The sequence below is a fragment of the Sminthopsis crassicaudata genome, chromosome 1, assembly GCF_048593235.1.
Source record: "Sminthopsis crassicaudata isolate SCR6 chromosome 1, ASM4859323v1, whole genome shotgun sequence".
NCBI classification, from domain to species: Eukaryota; Metazoa; Chordata; class Mammalia; order Dasyuromorphia; family Dasyuridae; genus Sminthopsis; species Sminthopsis crassicaudata.
The window spans coordinates 248,714,632-248,732,970 of NC_133617.1; the positions used below are offsets into that span (position 1 = coordinate 248,714,632).

The window sequence follows — 18,339 nt, forward strand, 5'->3', positions numbered from 1 at the left end:
ATTCAGCCATTCCTCAACTGATGGGAATCCACACAGTTTCCAATTTCTTGCCACTCTAAAAAAGTTTTTTTTTTTTTAACACATGTGGGTCCTTTTACATATTTTATGATATCTTTAGGATACAGACACTATGGAAACATTACTGGATCACAGGGTATGCACAGTTTGATAGTCCTTTGGGCATAGTTTCACATTGCTCTCCAAAATGTTTGGATCAGTTCACAACTCCACCAACAATGTATTAGTGTCCCAGTTTTCCCACATCCACTCCAACATTTATCATTATCTTTTCTTATAATCTTAGCCAATCTGAGAGGTGTGTAGTTCCTCAGAATTGTCTTAATTTGCATTTCTCTAATCAATAGTGATTTAGAAGATTTTTCCATGACTAGAAATGACTTTAATTTCATCATCTCAAAATTGTTCATATCCTTTGACCAATTATCATTTGGAGAATGGCTTGAATTCTTATAAATTTGAGTCAATTCCCTATATATCTTAGAAATGAGTCCTTTACCAAAACTCTTGTAATTAAAAATGTTTTCCCAGTTTTCTGCTTCCCTTCTAATCTCGTCTGCATTGGCTTTATTTCTATGAAACTTTTCAATTTAATATAATCATTTTGATTTCATAATGTTCTCTGGTTCTTCTTTGCCCACAAATTCCTTTATTTTCCACAGATTTGAAAGGCAAATTATTCCTTGTTTTCCTAATTTGATTATAGTATTGGCCTTTATATCTAAATCATGAACCTACTTTAACTTTATCTTAGTTTAAAATATTAGGTGCTGGTCAATGCCTAGTTTCTGACATATTGTTTTCCAGTTTCCCTAGCAATTTTTGTCAAATAGTGAGTTCTTATCCAGAACCTGGTATCTTTGGGTGCACATTTTTAAAAATTTTTTAATATCAGAATTGGGATAAGAAGATCTGATTTTTTAAGTCCCACTCCTGGCATGGACTAACTGTGCTATTTTGGGCAAGTCACTTGATATTGTTATATCTTAATTTTCTCATCTGTAAAATGGGGGCATCGGATGATTGGTCTATAGAATCTCTTTCAAGTTTAAATCAAGTTTAAAAACTATGATATTATTTCATCAGCATGGAAAATTAATTCCACTGATCAGGATGGATTAAGATCCACGAAAGCTACCAGATAAATCCTAGAGAGCTGCCCAGACATCAATTACAAAGGCCTCTGCCATAGTCTGTCACACAACTAGCACATGTCAAAGTGAGGCTTGAAGACAGATTTTTGAAATCAAACATTACAACCCTCTTTCCAAGCATTTACATCTCTGTTTACAATAATCAAAGATTACATGGTTAATACTATTGTATAATATATTCCATTCTTAACTCTATTAAGACTACCTAGAAGATCAACCAGTTAGTTTAGGAAAACAATAAACAACAATAATTTTTTTTTTAAATTTAAGACAATAAAAAAATGAGAAAACTTAGGATCTAAAAAATTTAAGTGACTTGCCACCTAACCATTAAACTCAGTCTAAAACATTGAACCCAGTCATAAACAATCCTAGTCTTCTTAAGAGGTAGACTTCTCTTTATAAAGGTTATATTTTATAATATCATCCACTAGTCTTACATTTAATAGGCTTAAAAGAGAGGAAAAAAATAAAATCAATAAATTTTCATGACTACTAACATTTTCATGACCACTAACATAATCATCATTCACCTAGATAAATGAAGACTCATTATGGAAAAAGTAGAACTATCTCAATAATTATTTAATTTTGCCAAAAGTGTTCTGACCAGAAATAAATCATTTAATCTCCCAGAACCCTAATTTCCTTATCTCTTAAAATGATGATAAAATATCTGTCTTCTCTTTACCCCCGTTCTTGGGATCCCTGTGAATTATTTAGTCTTCAAGCCTATTAAGGTAATGTATAAACGGACCCCTACAGTGAGAAGACTTGAGTTCAAACCCTAGTTCTGAATCCTAGCTTCTTTTTAACCTTAGATAAATCCCTGGATTTAAGTTTGCTTAGTTATAAAATGGAAGGGATTGGACAAGAAAGCATCTGAGATCCTTCTGAGCTTTTGATTTATGATCTTGTGATCCTTTTATTTCATTCAAGCTGTGTTCATTTTTTTCTTAAAATTATTTTTTCTTGTTATCTTGACATTTAATATTAAAAACATCCTTAAGTATATTTGCATATTTAAATTGAATAATACATAATTCAATAGAACTATAAACAAGTAACTAACTAGTTTCTCTCAAAGTTGCTTTCCTTCACCAAAGATCTCCAAGTATATGAGGGAGGTCAGCCATAGATTTTCTCCAAGAATATCAATATGACCTGGGGTGAGCCCTAAAGAATTGTTGTAATCCAGAGCTGCTTTAGAGGCTTAATCTGATCTCTAGAATGAGCCCAGATGACTAGAAGGAAGACTGACAAGTAGATAACTGCTTCTAATCTACTTAAAAATAGAAAAAAAAATAAATATTGAATAATTTAAGATTTTCTGGTCTCCTCAAATTAAAATTTCCCAGGACCCCTAATCTAACTTCAGCTCCTACAGATAAAAAAACAAATGACAGTAGTTCTTTATCTGACCTCTAAGGTTCAGAGTTTCCAAGAGTTTCAGGCTATACCACCAATTGGCAATCATCTCGAAGGGCACAGAATCTAAACATATTTTACAAGTAGCTAACACTGAAAAAAAGTGTCCAGATGTCTGGAAGTGCTTTGCAGTGTAAACACAAGGAAATCCAAATTTATAACAGAGTTGTTATACTTGATGTAATTACACTATGGACTCTGGTTAATTATTCCAGTCTCTATAATAACTAACTGTTATATAAAGAATTCTTTCAGCATTCATTCTGGTACCTTGCTGCACAGCAAAAGGAAGTTTTTGAAGTCTCCAAAATGACAAACCATCAATTTTACTGCAAATGAGTCTCTTCCTTAATCTTTGTTCTATTAAAGCATCTTCAGCATCTTTGCGGTCAGTTTCAAGGGTCCTGATCAAGTGAATAGCATCTGCTAACACAGTCACTGTTTGATCCTTTAAATCTAAAAATAATAATAGAAACATCAGATAATTGTAAAGGATTTCAAGGATGTCAAATCTCTTTTGATACTTACAGTGATGCTGAGAGATAGGTAACATAGATCTTATGACCTCCCCACCTACTCTGTACAGACACTTGCCAAAAAAGTTATTCTTTTGTTAATACACAATCTATCTTTCTGTAGATTCCAAACTTTGATCCTAATACTCCCATTTGGAAATATATAGATTCTCTAATCCATTTTATATAATCATTTAAAATATCTGAAAATAACTACCAATATTCCTTTCTATTTCTTTTAAAATGTTTCACAGTAGGCTAAATGCCTTAACTCTTTCAAATGTCTCTCTTTTCCAGATCTTTTACAATTTGCGTCACACTTTCCGGACACATTTCAAATGGTCACTGTCTCTCTTAGAATTCAATGACTGAAAATGAACACAATGCACTAGAATGATACTATAGAGTATGTTTAATTTTATGAAAGTTACATCTCACTGATGACTTGTATTGAGTTTGTGGTTAAATACAATTTATAATATAAACTTTTAAGATACATTTTCCCACTCTATGCTTGTGTAGTTATTTGTTTTAACCTAAATGCAGGACTTTTCATTTATCCCTGGTGAATTTCATTCTGATGTTTGGCACAATATCCTAACTTGCTAATATAGTCTTGAATTTTTATTTTGCTCTTTATCAAGTTTCCACTTTGTTGACATCTGCAATTATGGTTATGTATGCCTAGCATTCTGGTTAGTGAAACTTAAAATATAGGAGGAATGATTATGGGAGAAAAATAACCTGGAAATAGTAACTAGTTATTTTTAGGATTGATCCCAAAAAGCAAGAAAGAAGAACCATGTTTGATAAGCAACTGGAAGAGCTGGCAATAGTAAAAGGTCACAGACAAACAGGGATGCAGAGAATAATCTAAAGCTCCCTATGTTCAGTGGTTAAAACTGCATTCAACTGATAAAAAACATGAAGATCATAGTAGAAGTTAAAAAAAAAAGGAGTAAGCACATGAAGCTATGGAGTAACAAGGTAAAGGCCTTGCTTAATGTGTTTGCTTAATGTTTGAGCAGGAAAGGAAGTGTCCCAACTCTTCCTCTCTTTATGTTCTATTAGTATTCATTAAGTAATTAAAAAATAATTAAAAGGAAAAGACTAAGAACACAGCTCTATGACACTTAAGAGAATCCTCCACCTAATCTATTAGGAAGATAGGGAAGGAGAAGCGAAAGGAGAGAGGAAAGGAGGAAGGGAAGAAGGGAGAAAGGGAGGAAAGGAGAAAAGGAGGAGGGAGAGGTTTCTATTAATAAATTTTCATCTTTACATGACTATTCAGAGAGAGCTGGTGGCATAGTGGAGGGAATGCTGGGCCAGAGTTAAGAAGACACAAATTCAATCTGACCTTAGATATTACAGTATGACCATAGTCAAGTCACTCAATCTCTGCCTCATTTTCCTCAACTATTAAATGGCGATTATAATAGCAACTGGATTGTTGTGAGAATCAAGTGAGAGAACACTAATTTTGTGCTCAATACAGCCTGGCATATAAGAGTGCTACATAAATGCTTATCCCCTTTTTCTTCTTCATTTTGTTCAGTTTATAGTTGAAATTCTTAGTAGTAGACGGAAAAATTACATTTTAAAGGATAGATATAATTATTATGAAAGCTGACACAATGTTAAATTAAGAGCAGGGAAACACTTCAGTAATACTCACAATAAATACTTGTAATCAATCATATTTAACTTACTTCCATCTTCTTTTGTGAAGAATCTTGCATGAAAATCTGAAGGCTTGGGGAATATATATCCTTCAATTTCTTGCACCCTAATTGGGCTTTCAAACCTGTATGGAATATAGCAATTATTCAGTAGAAATATTGGCTTGTTTTTTTTCTTTTTTAAAAAAATAAAGAATCCCTAATCAAATGAATTTTTAGACTCTTACCAAATGAACTTAGCTTGGTTACTTGTTCATTTCCCTTAACTGAATTAATCTATATATCCTCCTGAAAATATACCTCAAATGAATTGCAAAGCTGATATGATCATGTGAAAATTTAAGGTTCTAGCTTCTATGGGATCATCTTTCCCTTGAGCTTCATTGAAAGATTAAAGGTTAAATTGCATAAGAGAAAAAATTTTGCTAATAGATAAAACAAAATTGAAACTCAATGAAAAAAATGCTTGATAAGCTTATCCTCCAAAGTAATTCATTAATAAGCAATTTAAAAGTGAAAGGCTTCTGGATTGGGCATGTTAAAGTGCTTGCTTTAAAGAGCTTTAAAGAGCTTTCTTTACTACTTCACATCTGAGTAACCTTAAGGGGCAAGTAAGATCATCTCTGCAGACCTCAGTTTCTTCATCCGTAGAAAACAAAAGGTCCCTTTTTGGTCTAAACTTCTCATCCTATTATCATAAAATTGTCCTGGACACATATAGAAAAGCACATGATTAGAGGTTTTTCGAGTATAAAAGCCAAAAGCTGCCAATAAAATATTTGAAGTCATATTATTTTAAGAAATGATTTAACTATAGCACTGACTGCCTCATTATCATTTTTATAACTTGTCTACATAAAGATGAATCTATTTCACTTGATCAACAAAGCTTGTTTTTTTAAAAAGTAGATAAGATTGAAATGTAAGAATTTAAAAATCAATTATTGTTATATTCAGATTGTTATTTAATATATTTTACAGTTTTATCCCATCCTAGAAAAATAAGCTCTTTTTTAACTTGTGACTTTGTTTCTCTGGGATCTAGTCTAGTGCCTAGGACACGTGGCGATTTGCTTTTCAGTCATGAATGACTTTATGTGATCTTATGGACTTAGTGAAGATAATGGATTGGTTTGCCATTTCCTTCTCCAGTGTGTACTTATTTTTCAGAGGAAGAACTGAACCAAATAAGATTTAAGTGACCTGCCCAAAATCACATGTCACATTTGAACTCAGATCTTTCCAAATCCAGGCCCTAGGCTCTATACACTGCACTATTTGGTTACCTTCCTAGGCCACAGACACAGTAAATAAAAGCTTGTTAATTTTTTTAGTCTATTATGATTTTCTATAACCAGGAATGATGAAGTTCATTATTCAAATCATCATTCTCTCCTGAAAGTCCAGTAGCCATTTCAAAAAGATAAAATGTATTATGCAAATTACAAATATTTTAACAGATTTATTGAATACACACTTTGAATATTTTTCTTCATATTCATTTTTGTTGACTTTTTAAATGCTTACTGAAATCTTTTCAACTGACAAATCTTCCTTTAATTCTTGTTTAGTATTCTAGATCATTTTGGAACAAGTTTCTAGCTTGCTATGCTTTTAAAAGAGTTAGCATTTCCTGATGCAGAATATGTCAACACAACTCAGAAAATTTTCACATGCTTTATATCAGCCTTTTCCATGTGACTTCAACATGAACCAAAAATAAAAAATAGCAAGCATAGCTCTTACCTTTCCCGAAGGAGACATTCAAACTGTAAAAATAAAATATCATAGTAAATAGAAATGTCTATCAAATGAGAAAATAAATCACAACTACTTGTCCCAAAACTCAGCAACAAATTGCTCTAAAAGGAAAACTACTCACATTTTAGTTGTCAGAGTGGCTTGCAAAACTTTAATATTGATGGAAATCATGACACAGAGAAAACCACCTCAAACTTGTTTAAAAAGTCCTTTTAAAGTGATAAAATCATACTGAAAAGTCAAGAGGATTTACATTAAACAAGATTCCCTTCCTACTTGAACAAATACTACTGTACTTAAGATTGTCATATTTCAGGTTAATGAGAGTTTTGTGTTATAAATTATTCAATTTTCATAGGATTAGAAGATCATAGTTTGAAAGTTAGAAGAGAATTTATGGAACATCAATTTTGTAGATGAGAGGGGACAGCTAGATGGCGCAGTAGATAGAGCACCAGCCTTGAATTCAGGAGGACCCCAGTTCAAATCTGGTCTCAGACACTTCCTATCTGTGTGACCCTGGGCAAGTCACTTAACCCCAGCCTCAAAAAAAAAAAAAAAAATTTGTAGATGAGAAAACTGAGCCAAGTAGATAGCTAAATCAAGATTAAATGTATTTCATTCACACAATCAAAAAATGATTGTATTTTTATTTCTAAAATCATCACTCAAGTTAGTTTTAACTTTGTTAAAGCTTAAGTTAAAATGAAAAGTTATATTTACAGTGTAACTTAACAGGAAGATGGCAGAGTGGATGGGACTTAGAGACAAGGAGATTTCCTGAGTTCAAATTCAGCCTCAGACACTAACAGTGTGATCCTGGGCAAGTCATTTATCCTTGTTTATTTCAGTTTCCTCAAATGTAAAATAAGTTAGAGATGAAATCACTCCAATATCTTTGTCAAGAAAACCTCAAAATGGGGTCACTAAGAATCCAAAAGGATTAAAAAACAAAAAATTAATTAATAATAATATAAAATTAAATTTAAAAATTAAAATTAAAAAGCTGATATTTTACATTACTTTAAAGTACATAATATGACTTATATACATTTTCTCACTAGGGTGTCCCAGTCCTGTGAGATAAGACACTCAAAAAAGTAATGTATCTTTGGATTCATCAGTGTTGGCATTTCTCCCAACTTGTAGATTACACATCATCCATTCCTGCCTATCCTGCAAGATCTTGCCCATCTTCTTTCCTAAATTTGCCATGGAAATCCATATAAAATTTATCTAAAACACATTCATCACTTTCTCTTGATCAAGAGAATAAAGACTTACATATCATGTCTTTTTACTCCTTTTGACTTTAAAAATTTACTCATGCTCTTTATATGTGTATCAGTCATTTCCAGACAGACCTTCTAAATAATCTTATTGAGTCTTTCTATGTGACAAAAAACAGTTAAAAATAACCTGCAAATATAAAAGCAAGAAAGTCTAACAGAACATATGACCTCTGCATCCATAGCTGCCCATCTCTCAAAAAGGATGATACATTTGATACATTTTCTCATCTATTCTCAGGGACCAAAATTTGATATTATAATCACACAGCACTCAACTTTTTTGTTCTCATTTAAATTTATTTTATTTTTTAAAAAACAGAATAAGAAAAAAAGAAAAAGAAAATAAATACCAAAACAAAATAAAACAAAAGAGAACATCTTCATGTACCCATCAGATACATGAGAAAATCAGGGAGGATTCAAAATATATAACAACAAATTACCAAATCAAGAAAGTATGTATGGGGTGTGTGTATGTATATATACATATATACATATATATATATATATGTATATATGTATATATACATACACACACATATATATATACATATACATATATATAATATATACAATTATATATATAATTATTATATAGTATATTCTATATAATGTAATATATAGGTAATATATAGGTAGAAGAAATTATATTCATGTATGTCCATCTTTATTTCCTTGCAAATTGTTCTTTTGTTCTCTGCTGTTCAACTTTTTTATTTTATTATTTTTTCCTCTTTCATCCCACCCACTCAGGCTATCTAGTTAAGAAAAGATATATTTATGTATACTTATGTAGATATATGAACATACATATATACAATCCCCACCTCTCCCCCCATATATATATATATCTTTCCCATCCCTGCTGATTCTTTGCTTTAATTCTGCTCCTTTACTTGCCTTGCTATTACTTAACCTCCCCCCACCCATGGATCCCTCTTTTATCTTCTTCCCTCACCCTTGGCTTCCCCCCTTATTTCTTTATAGATTTTGGAGAGTGCTATATCCTTCATGGTATATATATGTAATGTTTCCTATTTAACCCATTCCCCCAATGTGAATAGGTTTTAAGAACTATTAAATCCTTCTCCCCCCTTTTAATATTTCTGTGTATTCTTCCACTGCGCCTCCTTTGTATAGCATGATTACTATTTTTACCTTAATTCTACCCCAAACTTTCTTCTGAGTTACTGTATATTTGATGTAAAACTTATACATATGGTATACATTTCCCATATTTAAAAAAATGTCTATGTTGAGTTACTAGAAATTGATGTTTGATATTGGCTCTAAATATATTAAATTTTCTTTTAAGTTCAGTTTGGTTCATAGAAAGTCCTGAAAATCTGCAAGTTCATTGAATGTCCTTTTTTCTTATTCAATATTACAATTTTTCTGGATATGACATTTTTGGCCACAAACCTAGTTCTTTTGATTGTCAATAGATATGATTCTAAGATCTGTATTCTTTTATTGTGGCTGCTGTTAAATCCTGTATAATTCTAATTGCAGCACCAACATATTTGAATTATTTTTTTCTTGTTTCTTGCAAAATTTTCTCTTTGATCTGGGCATTTTGAAATTTGGCAGTAATACTCCTATGTCTTTTCCACAAAGTGAGATGGTGATTGAAGGAGTTTTTTTTTTTTTCCTATGCTACTTTTCCCCTCATGTTCTATCACTCCATGACAAGTTTCTTGGATTATTTCTGGCATTATTGTGTCAAGGTTCTTTTTTTTGGTGACAAATTTCAGGCAGCCCAATTATTGTTATATTTTCTCTTCTTGATCTATTATCCAGATCTGTCACTTTTTTGTTTCACATTCTATTCTATTTTTTCATTCTTTATAATCTGTTTTGTTATTTCTTCTTCTCTTATAGCTTCACTGGCTTCTCCTTATCCAATTCTAATTTTCAAAGAATTATTTTCATCTTTGAGACTCCATAACTCTTTTTTTTCTAGTTTGCTAATTTTTTTTTCTTTTAATTTTTCTTCAACGTGTCTCATTTGATTTTTAAATTATTTTTTCAGTTCTTCTATAAATTTTCTCTGGGCAGGGAGTCATTTTGCATTACTCTTTGGGATAAAAGCTTTTTTTACTTTAGTTTTCTCCTGTGAAGATGAACTCCCATCTTCCTTGTTCCCATAATTTGTTTCAAAGGTGGGGTTCATTCTTTGCTGGTTCATTTTTTAAAGAAGTATTGGTGTAAACACCTCTAATAATGGGGTGGGGAAATGGTAACTCAAGCTACCCTTCAGCTCTCCACTCTTACCAGGAACCCCAAACCTAAAGATCTACCCTCCAGCAAATGCCCACAGCCAACAGCTTCTCTACCCCACAGTCTCCAGCACTCAATTGGTGTGTTGGTTCCTTCTATTCCAGGGCCACTTTTTAAAGGACTATGGAGCCTGATGTTCCTAAATCAACCGAAGTTCACTCAGTCTTCCCAGATTTAGATCCTCAACTTTTCTAGCAGTCTGGGAGGCAAAAATTTCCAAGGCTCCAAATGAAGCTTGGGCCAAATCCAGCTTGCCTCAGGGCTCTCCACTTGATGTTTCTGTTGAGCTAATCTGGTGGTGTTTGCACTTCACACATGTTATTCTCTAATCTGGGAGCTTTCTTCCTTTCTTCACATTTCCTTGAGTTATACCTGGAGAACCCCAGTTCTGCCCCTAGTCTTCTTGATTTTTCACCAGTCAATTTCACATTGATGTGCAAATTTATTCTATTTGTGGGGGAAATCTGGAGAGCTTAAAATTTACCACAATCTACTCCTCCCTCTTCTCAGAATCCCCTACTCCTTTGAATTCCAATCATCACTGCATACAATGTTTTCCTGAATCTACATAGTTCAGTCTCCTCCATTTAATAAAATTTACTTCCAAGTTTCTTTAATTTCCTCCATCATAATTTCTTGCACTATGATAATATTCCTAACGTTGTAATGCTATATTTGTTCAGGAATTCTTCAAATATCTGACATTGACATTACCTTCTCTGCCCCCTACCCCAATTCTTCATTATTACAAAGATTAGCATCTTGACATTTATGGGTCTTTGTTTTGCCTTTCATTTCCTTGGGAGAAAATCTCTGGGATCAAGAAGTATAAATAATTTAGGGACATAAGTCTAGTTTTCTAATGTTAGAATAATTCAATAATCTACCAACAGTAGGCTTATCTTCCTGAAGACTCTCCAGTATTACTTCTGTCTTCTGTCATCTTGGTCAATTTCCTGAGTATAAAACTTCAATCATTTTAATTTTATTTCAACTTTACACATTATATGATGCTTAAAAATTTGCAATTCTTCACTTAATAATTTGCAATTCTTCTTTTGGAAATGATATACTTTTACTACTTATGTACTGGAAAATGTCTCTTGGTCTTATATATTTCTTATAGGTTAAGAATTCCCCCTTTAGTCAAAGTTGTGAAAGGCAGTTCCTTTCATTTTTTTTCTTTCTTTCTTTCTTTCTTTTTTTTTCTTTTTTTTCTTTTTTTTTTTTAATACTTGACTCTTTAAACTTGGATTGTATGTGTTTTTTAAATTCTTTTATAATATATGGTATGTGCCTTTTGGAATCTATTATGGTATAAAATATAAATTGATAGTCTAAAACAGGGGTTCTCAAACTATGGCCTGCCGGCCAGATGCAGCCCACTGAGGACGTTTATGCACCCACCAGGTCATGGCAAATGGGCTGAGGGGCAGAGACAGAGTGTGAGTTAGAAGGTAGAAAGACACCAGGGCCAGGGCTGGCACCCTGTGGACAGGAGCCCTCCAACAGTCTGAGGGACAGTGAACTGGCCCCCTATTTAATAAGTTTGAGGACCACTGGAAAAGGGTTTTTTTTGCCACATTACTTTTTAGTTTTCCCAGTAGTTTTCACCAAAATGGGGAAATCTTCCTCAAACAACTTATGATTTTGTACATAATGTTCACTGTAACTTTATTCAATAATTTCTAGTTCTCTCCTTTTTAATTTGTTCTAATGTGCTTTTCTAATTCTTAATCAAAGTAAAATGATTTTGATGATTATTGCTTTAGCACATAATAAGAAGTCTAGAAGTACTGTTCTTCCTTCATCCATACTTTTTAATCAATATTTTACTTGAAATTCTATACTTTTTGGCCAAATTAATTTTGATATTTTGTCTAGTTCTATAAAGTAAACTATGAATAGTTTAATTGACAAGGAATTAAATTTGTAATTTAATTCACCCGGTGTTTTTATTTATATAAGTACAAATAAATATATACAACTATGTATAATGTTCATAGTTGTAGACAGCCTTTATGCATCATTAGGTAGATAGATTGGTAGACTGATAAACTTACCATATTCAGTTGTTTCAGTCATATTCAACTTTATAAGACCCCATTTGGGGTTTTTCTTGGCAAAGATGTGCCATTTCCTTCTCTGACTCATTTTACAGATGAGGAAATTGAAGCAAATTGGGTTAAGGGATTTGCCCAAAGTCACACCACTAATAAATGTCAGAGACAAGTTTTCAACTCAGGAAAATGAATGGTGCTCATTACACCTAACATTCTACCACTACTCTATCTGGCTACCCAGTTTGATTAATACACATAAACAAATTATAAATAATCAAAATGAAGATATTCTATGAATTAAAATACAGATATGATGGTATCCCAAACCAACAGAGTTTATAAAACTATGCAAAAAAAAGAAATTCAGCCCAAATCTGATCTGTGAATATATATATATATATATACACACATGAGTAGACATATACATATGATGAGAATTAGGTAAGGAGTACCTAAATGAAATTAGGCTTAATTGAGGTCTAGTGGCAGGTTTGGGGTACAGGGAGTCAAATAGAGCTCCCCTGCAACCCCTTTGGATTCGGTGCAAGGATACAAAGTTAAATGAGGTCTAGTAGCGGCACAGAGTCCCCTGTAAAGGAATTTACAGACTGAAAACCTAGATTAATAAAAGGGGTTTATTATGGGGTTTGGAAGTAAGGTTAGAAGGTAGAAAGACACCAGGGCCAGGGCTGGCACCGGGTGGACAGGAACCCTTGACACAGCCGACGTAACATGCCATGTTTGGGACTCCTGCAAAGAGTGTACTCCAGTTTCCCTCTTTTATAAGGGGGGGCTTTTGGTAATCTTGAAGGAATCTGTGGGTGGAGTCTCAGATTGGCTCCTGTCTGGGTTTCAGCCAGGGTTAGAATTTGAATAGAATTCAATGAGTTTTTCAGATAAGGAGGAAGCTGTTTGGGAGGGGGGAGGTTGGGAAACATGAGCAGATCATTAGAATGGGGGCTGGGACAGTCCAAGTTAGCTCAGATCCGATGGGGGCTGGGAGAGTCCGGATATCTCCCACTGGAATTTATGGAGGTTGGGAATTAAGAAAGAAATCTTAACCTCATTATATATATCTATAGGTATAGCACCTACTATATACTAGGAACTTGAGTATATCTTGATAAATTTCTTTTTATTCTATGCATTTTAAAATAGTTTTGAATGGAATTTCATCTTTCATTATTTCTGTATGACCTTCATAACTTTAATATCAAAAGGATGTTGATTTTTAAAATGTATTTTATATTTTGACACTTTACTAAAACTAAGCTGATAGCTTCATTGTATCAATTAGTCTCTTAGGTAATTCTTTGTAGCTAAAACAGTAATAGTTTGATTTTTATTTTACTTGTTTTAATTCTTTCATGAGAAATTTTGTAATTATAACAAGAGGACAAGCCAAAATTATGCATATATTTTAGATAGAAGCTTCTGGGTATTTGTCCATAGTAAATAATGATAGTGGCTATTGTTAGATATACTCTGTTATATTTAAATACTCTTTTCTTTGCCTATATTATTAGAGTCTTACTATGGATGAGCATTATTTATTTTGTCAAAGATCTTTTGTGCATTATTGATATAAAGGTAGATTTTGTTATTTTTGTTAATATTATTCATTATGTAAATTGCTTGCCTAATGTTAAAAGATTATTACATATGTAATATAATTCCAACTTGCCAAAGTGAAACACTCTTTGGATATATTTCTGTATTTTTGATACATTTTTATTTAAATGTTTTGCATCAATTATCATAAAGATATTGGCCTATAGTTGTCTTTTTCTACTTTATTCATCTCTGGTATAGATTTCACAAACATATTTGTCTCATCAATGTGATATGATAAAATAGGGGCTTTTTTCTCCTAATTATTGAAATGTGTCTTATGGGACTTTAATATATGTAGCATATGCTAGAGCACAGAGGAATTATAAATATTTACTTTAAAAGGCAGAGATATTAAGTACCACCTTTGTAAACTACTATACATAAAACTGTAACTCATATGGGAAAGATAAGGAAAAATAGAAATGGAGATTAAGCAATGATTTCTGCAAATGGTCAAAGATCAATATATGGAAATAATTAAGAAGACAACAAATTGTCAAAGTGATGGGGATGCAATCAAAGCATTATAAGGAGAAAAAAAATGCCTCTCTGAAAATATGTATAAAGAAACAGAAAAAAACAACAGAGAATTAATGAACTAAGAATGAAAAAATTCTAGGAAAATTATTAAATAAGCATTGAAAGGAAATTAGAAAAGAAATAGACAAAATAGAAAAGAAAAAAGATAGAACTTGTTAATTTTTGTAGTTTAAATATTTTATTTTTTCCAAATTACATGTAAAAAATTTTAAACATTCATCTTTTTATCCTGATTGGCCATTCACAAACCACTGGGATGGGCATCCTCTCCACTTACAAAAAGAGGTGCCGTGAATATTTTTGTACAAATAAGTCTTTTTCTTTTTTTGTTTTTATTTAACCGCTTTGAGAATACAGATGATATTTCCAGGTCAAAGGGTGATAGTTTTATTGCCTTTTGGGTACAATTTTAAATTCTACCAACAAGATATTAGAGTTCCACATTCCCTACAGTTATTTCTACATCTATCATTTATTTTCTGTAATATTAGCCAATCTTATAGATATAAGGTAGTACCTCAAAATTGTTTTAATTTGCATTTTTCTAATCAATAGTAATTTAGAGCTGTTTTTCATATAACTACAGATAGTTTGTATTTCTTCATCTGAAAACTGCCTGTACATATCCTCTGATCTTTTAAACATTGGAGGGTGACTTATATTTTTATAAATTTTTATATTTGAGAAATGAAGCTTAATATAGAAATTTACTTCTGGCTTCCATAGGAAAAGTTTATGGAAGAAAAAGTAGGAGAACAGAAAGAATTGAACCAAATAAGGAAACTTTTTAGGAGACTTGACAAAATCTGGCATAAAGAAATAGCTTAAAAGTTGAATTATTAGGAGGGAAAATGAAAGAAAATTTGGACAATAATTTTTGAAGCCCAGATACTAGAATAGTTTCATCTTGAAAGTTAACAAAAAAGCTGGATCAAGGACATTTCAAAAGGATACATAAGTGGAAGGTGGGATTAAGATTCACTAAATCTTTCTTCACTTAAAGTAAGTGGATGAAGTTCACTTACAATGAAGTTCAATTATAGGCTTTAAGCTAAGTTTGAAGAGTCATTTAACTGGAATAAAATTGAACAGGAAATGTGTTGTTTGAATGGAATGAAGAAACGTGACCATGACCCAAGCATCATCTATAAATTATTAAATGAACTGATAAATGATTCATTTGAGAGGTTGGGGAAAATTTTGCATTTGAGCAGCTTTCTGAGAAAGAAGGTCAGCACTGACCTGCCATAGATAAGAAGAATATAGAAGAGGGTTATGAGCTCTCCAAACACCTTCAGGCATTAGACCTTAGAATGAGAAAAGTTCCAAGAAAAGGTCAGCTCTTTTGCAGCTTCCCCTTGTAGTGTTCATATATCCAATCCAAAGACACAGTAATAGAACATGCTGTTGCACTACTGAATTTTTTTTCAATCAAATGAATTTTGCTACAACCCTTCAAAAATGCAAAATTAGATAGAAAGCCTAATCTCTACCTAAATGTCGAGAATTTTCCTCAATAAATACTTGGAGCCATTGGGACTGAAAACACAAGTTTTCATCTAAGATAAACTGTCTAAAATCAAGACAGAAACACTCTTATGATCCAGAAAGCCATCCATTATATTGTTCACTAGACTTCTTGGTATTGCTCATTCATTTCAGTAATGTCTGACTTTTTGTGACCCTATTCAAGGTTTTCTTGGCAAAGATGGCTAGGGGAGTTTTCCATTTCCTCTCAAGCTTATTTTATAGATGAGTAAAGAGAGGCAAACCGGAATAAATGACTTGTCCAGGGTCACACAGCTAATAAATGTCAGATGCTGGCTTTGAACTCAGATCTTTGTGACCTGATTCCATCCCCATCACTCATATGCCCCAGACTCTATCCATTTAAGCCACCAACAGAGTTTCCCTAAATATTAGCAAAGTATTTGATAAAGTATAATATTTTGTTAAAAAGAGAGATTTGGATTAGACAACAATACAATTGCATGGATTTCATATAAGTTGAATAGTCAGCCTGAAAGAGTAATTATTAATATCACTTTGGCAGGAAATCTCTAGCAGAGTGTTCTAGAGATCTGTGGTTGGCCCTGTCATGTTGAGTAAAGACATAAATGTCATGGATGCTACATTCACATAAGACACAAAGCTGGGTAGAATAGTAAGCATGTTGGATGACAATCTGTATCTAAAAAAAAAAAATTCTTTATATCCTTGGCAAGTTCAAGAATTGGAATAAATTTAACATTATAAAATTCAGTAGGGAGAAATGTAAAGTCTTAAATGTGTTCAAAAAATTAACTTTATAAGTAGTTAATGGGGAAGATGTGGTTAGATATATTGGTCTGAAAAAAACAAGTTTTAGGGGACAGCAAGGTGATATTATGAGTTAATAATATGATAGCTGTGTTCATATACCTGGGCTGTATTAAGGAACATTCCCTTCATTTTCTCTCAAATTCCTTTGCTTTTCCCTATCTTTCTGAGCACTGATCCTTTAAGGTAAAAAATCTTTTTGAAAGATAAAGATACCTTTTGAAAGGTAAAAAATCATTTTGAAAACAATACAAAGTTATAACTTTCAAAGGTCAACTCAAAGAGTGATAATCAATGGCAGACTTTAACAGCTTATAAATATACAATCAAAATTACATTGTTTCTCGACAGACCCATCCAGTATTTCCTTACAACTAAATAACTCCTAACAAAGGACATACTATCCTTTAATGAATCAACTTACCCATCTAATCATCTCATCAGTTTAGTGCCCCCCTCCCACAAAGAATGTAAACATTATGTAATTAACTAGTTGAGTTGGTTTATGGAAATTACCACTTAGCATGATTGCTTCTAGATAAAGAACAAATCTAGGATTGCATGAATTTAGACAGATAAGGGCTCTTTTTAATAAGATAATTTCACTTTTATAAACTCTAAATATCCTCAAAAACAAATGTAAAATAGTAGGAGAGTACTGGATATCTGAAGATCTAAACCTGAATCCTGCTTCTGATCCATATTTACTGTATGCCCTAATCAAGTCATTAATTTCCCAGAGACTGAGTTTACCCATCTGTAAAATAGAATAATATATATGTACAGACTACTTTACAAGGTTACTATGAGGACCAAAGGAGCTAAAGATATAGTGTTATAGAAATCTCGATTATTAGTATAATTTGAACAAAATTAGTCACAAAGTTCAGATTCATAAAACAGCTTATTTCAGAAAAATATTTCCTGGAACCTTTAAATGAAAAGGAATAAGAAAAATTACATTTTTAAAAAAAAATGTAAAGGTATGTGGAAATTTAAAAGTCTACAACTATTTTAGCATTCATGATGATGCTATACCTGATGAAAGCATTCTTCTATCTTTATTTCCAAATCTTCAAGGTGACCAATGGTTTTGTTGACACATGGTGATGGTGTATTTACCACAGCACAACTTATTCGACGAGTAGGGTAGCCCAAGAGAAAATCATCATGTTTTTCTGGAAAGAATAAAAATTGGGAAAATCAAATTGATCCTATTTTGTTATTCATTTCATTCTGTATCATTCTTGACATTTTTGTAACTGCCTCAGTCATGTTTCATTTGTCTCAGAGTTAAGTTTGGAGATTCAGCTTTCTTGTAAATCACTTAATGTCCCTAAGTTAAATTTAGAAGTTCAATTTTCCTACTAATCACTGTTCTGTTCTTGCCTCAAGGAAATCTGTAATCCTTAAATGATGCAGGTGGATGCCAAAGAATTGGATGCCAAAGAATCTGGCCTATTATCTAGGGTTGTCTGGTCCAGGATAACTAAACTACCCTTACAGGAAGACCCAAAGAACATTTCTTAGTGAAAAGATAAAAGGAAAAGTTGTAACTAGTTCCTCATTTCTAATTTCTAGCCAATGATATTGTTCCTCTCAGCTATGATGCCACAAGCTTTTTAATTAATCATACTTTTTGTTTTGTTTTTTCGTATATATACGATACTACCATT

The 18,339-nt window shown here is 32.3% G+C and overlaps 1 protein-coding gene across 1 annotated transcript in view; it reads right to left on the minus strand.

The window, feature by feature from the left end:
- Positions 1-18,339, minus strand: part of CCDC178 (coiled-coil domain containing 178) — a 630,290-nt gene that overhangs the window by 529,188 nt on the left and 82,763 nt on the right. The window contains exons 5-8 of the mRNA XM_074277537.1: positions 17,702-17,841; positions 6,541-6,563; positions 4,825-4,919; positions 2,871-3,056 (exon numbers count right to left, since the gene is read on the minus strand). Coding sequence (XP_074133638.1) covers positions 2,871-3,056; positions 4,825-4,919; positions 6,541-6,563; positions 17,702-17,841 — 444 coding nt within the window. The remainder of the gene's footprint in view (positions 1-2,870; positions 3,057-4,824; positions 4,920-6,540; positions 6,564-17,701; positions 17,842-18,339) is intronic.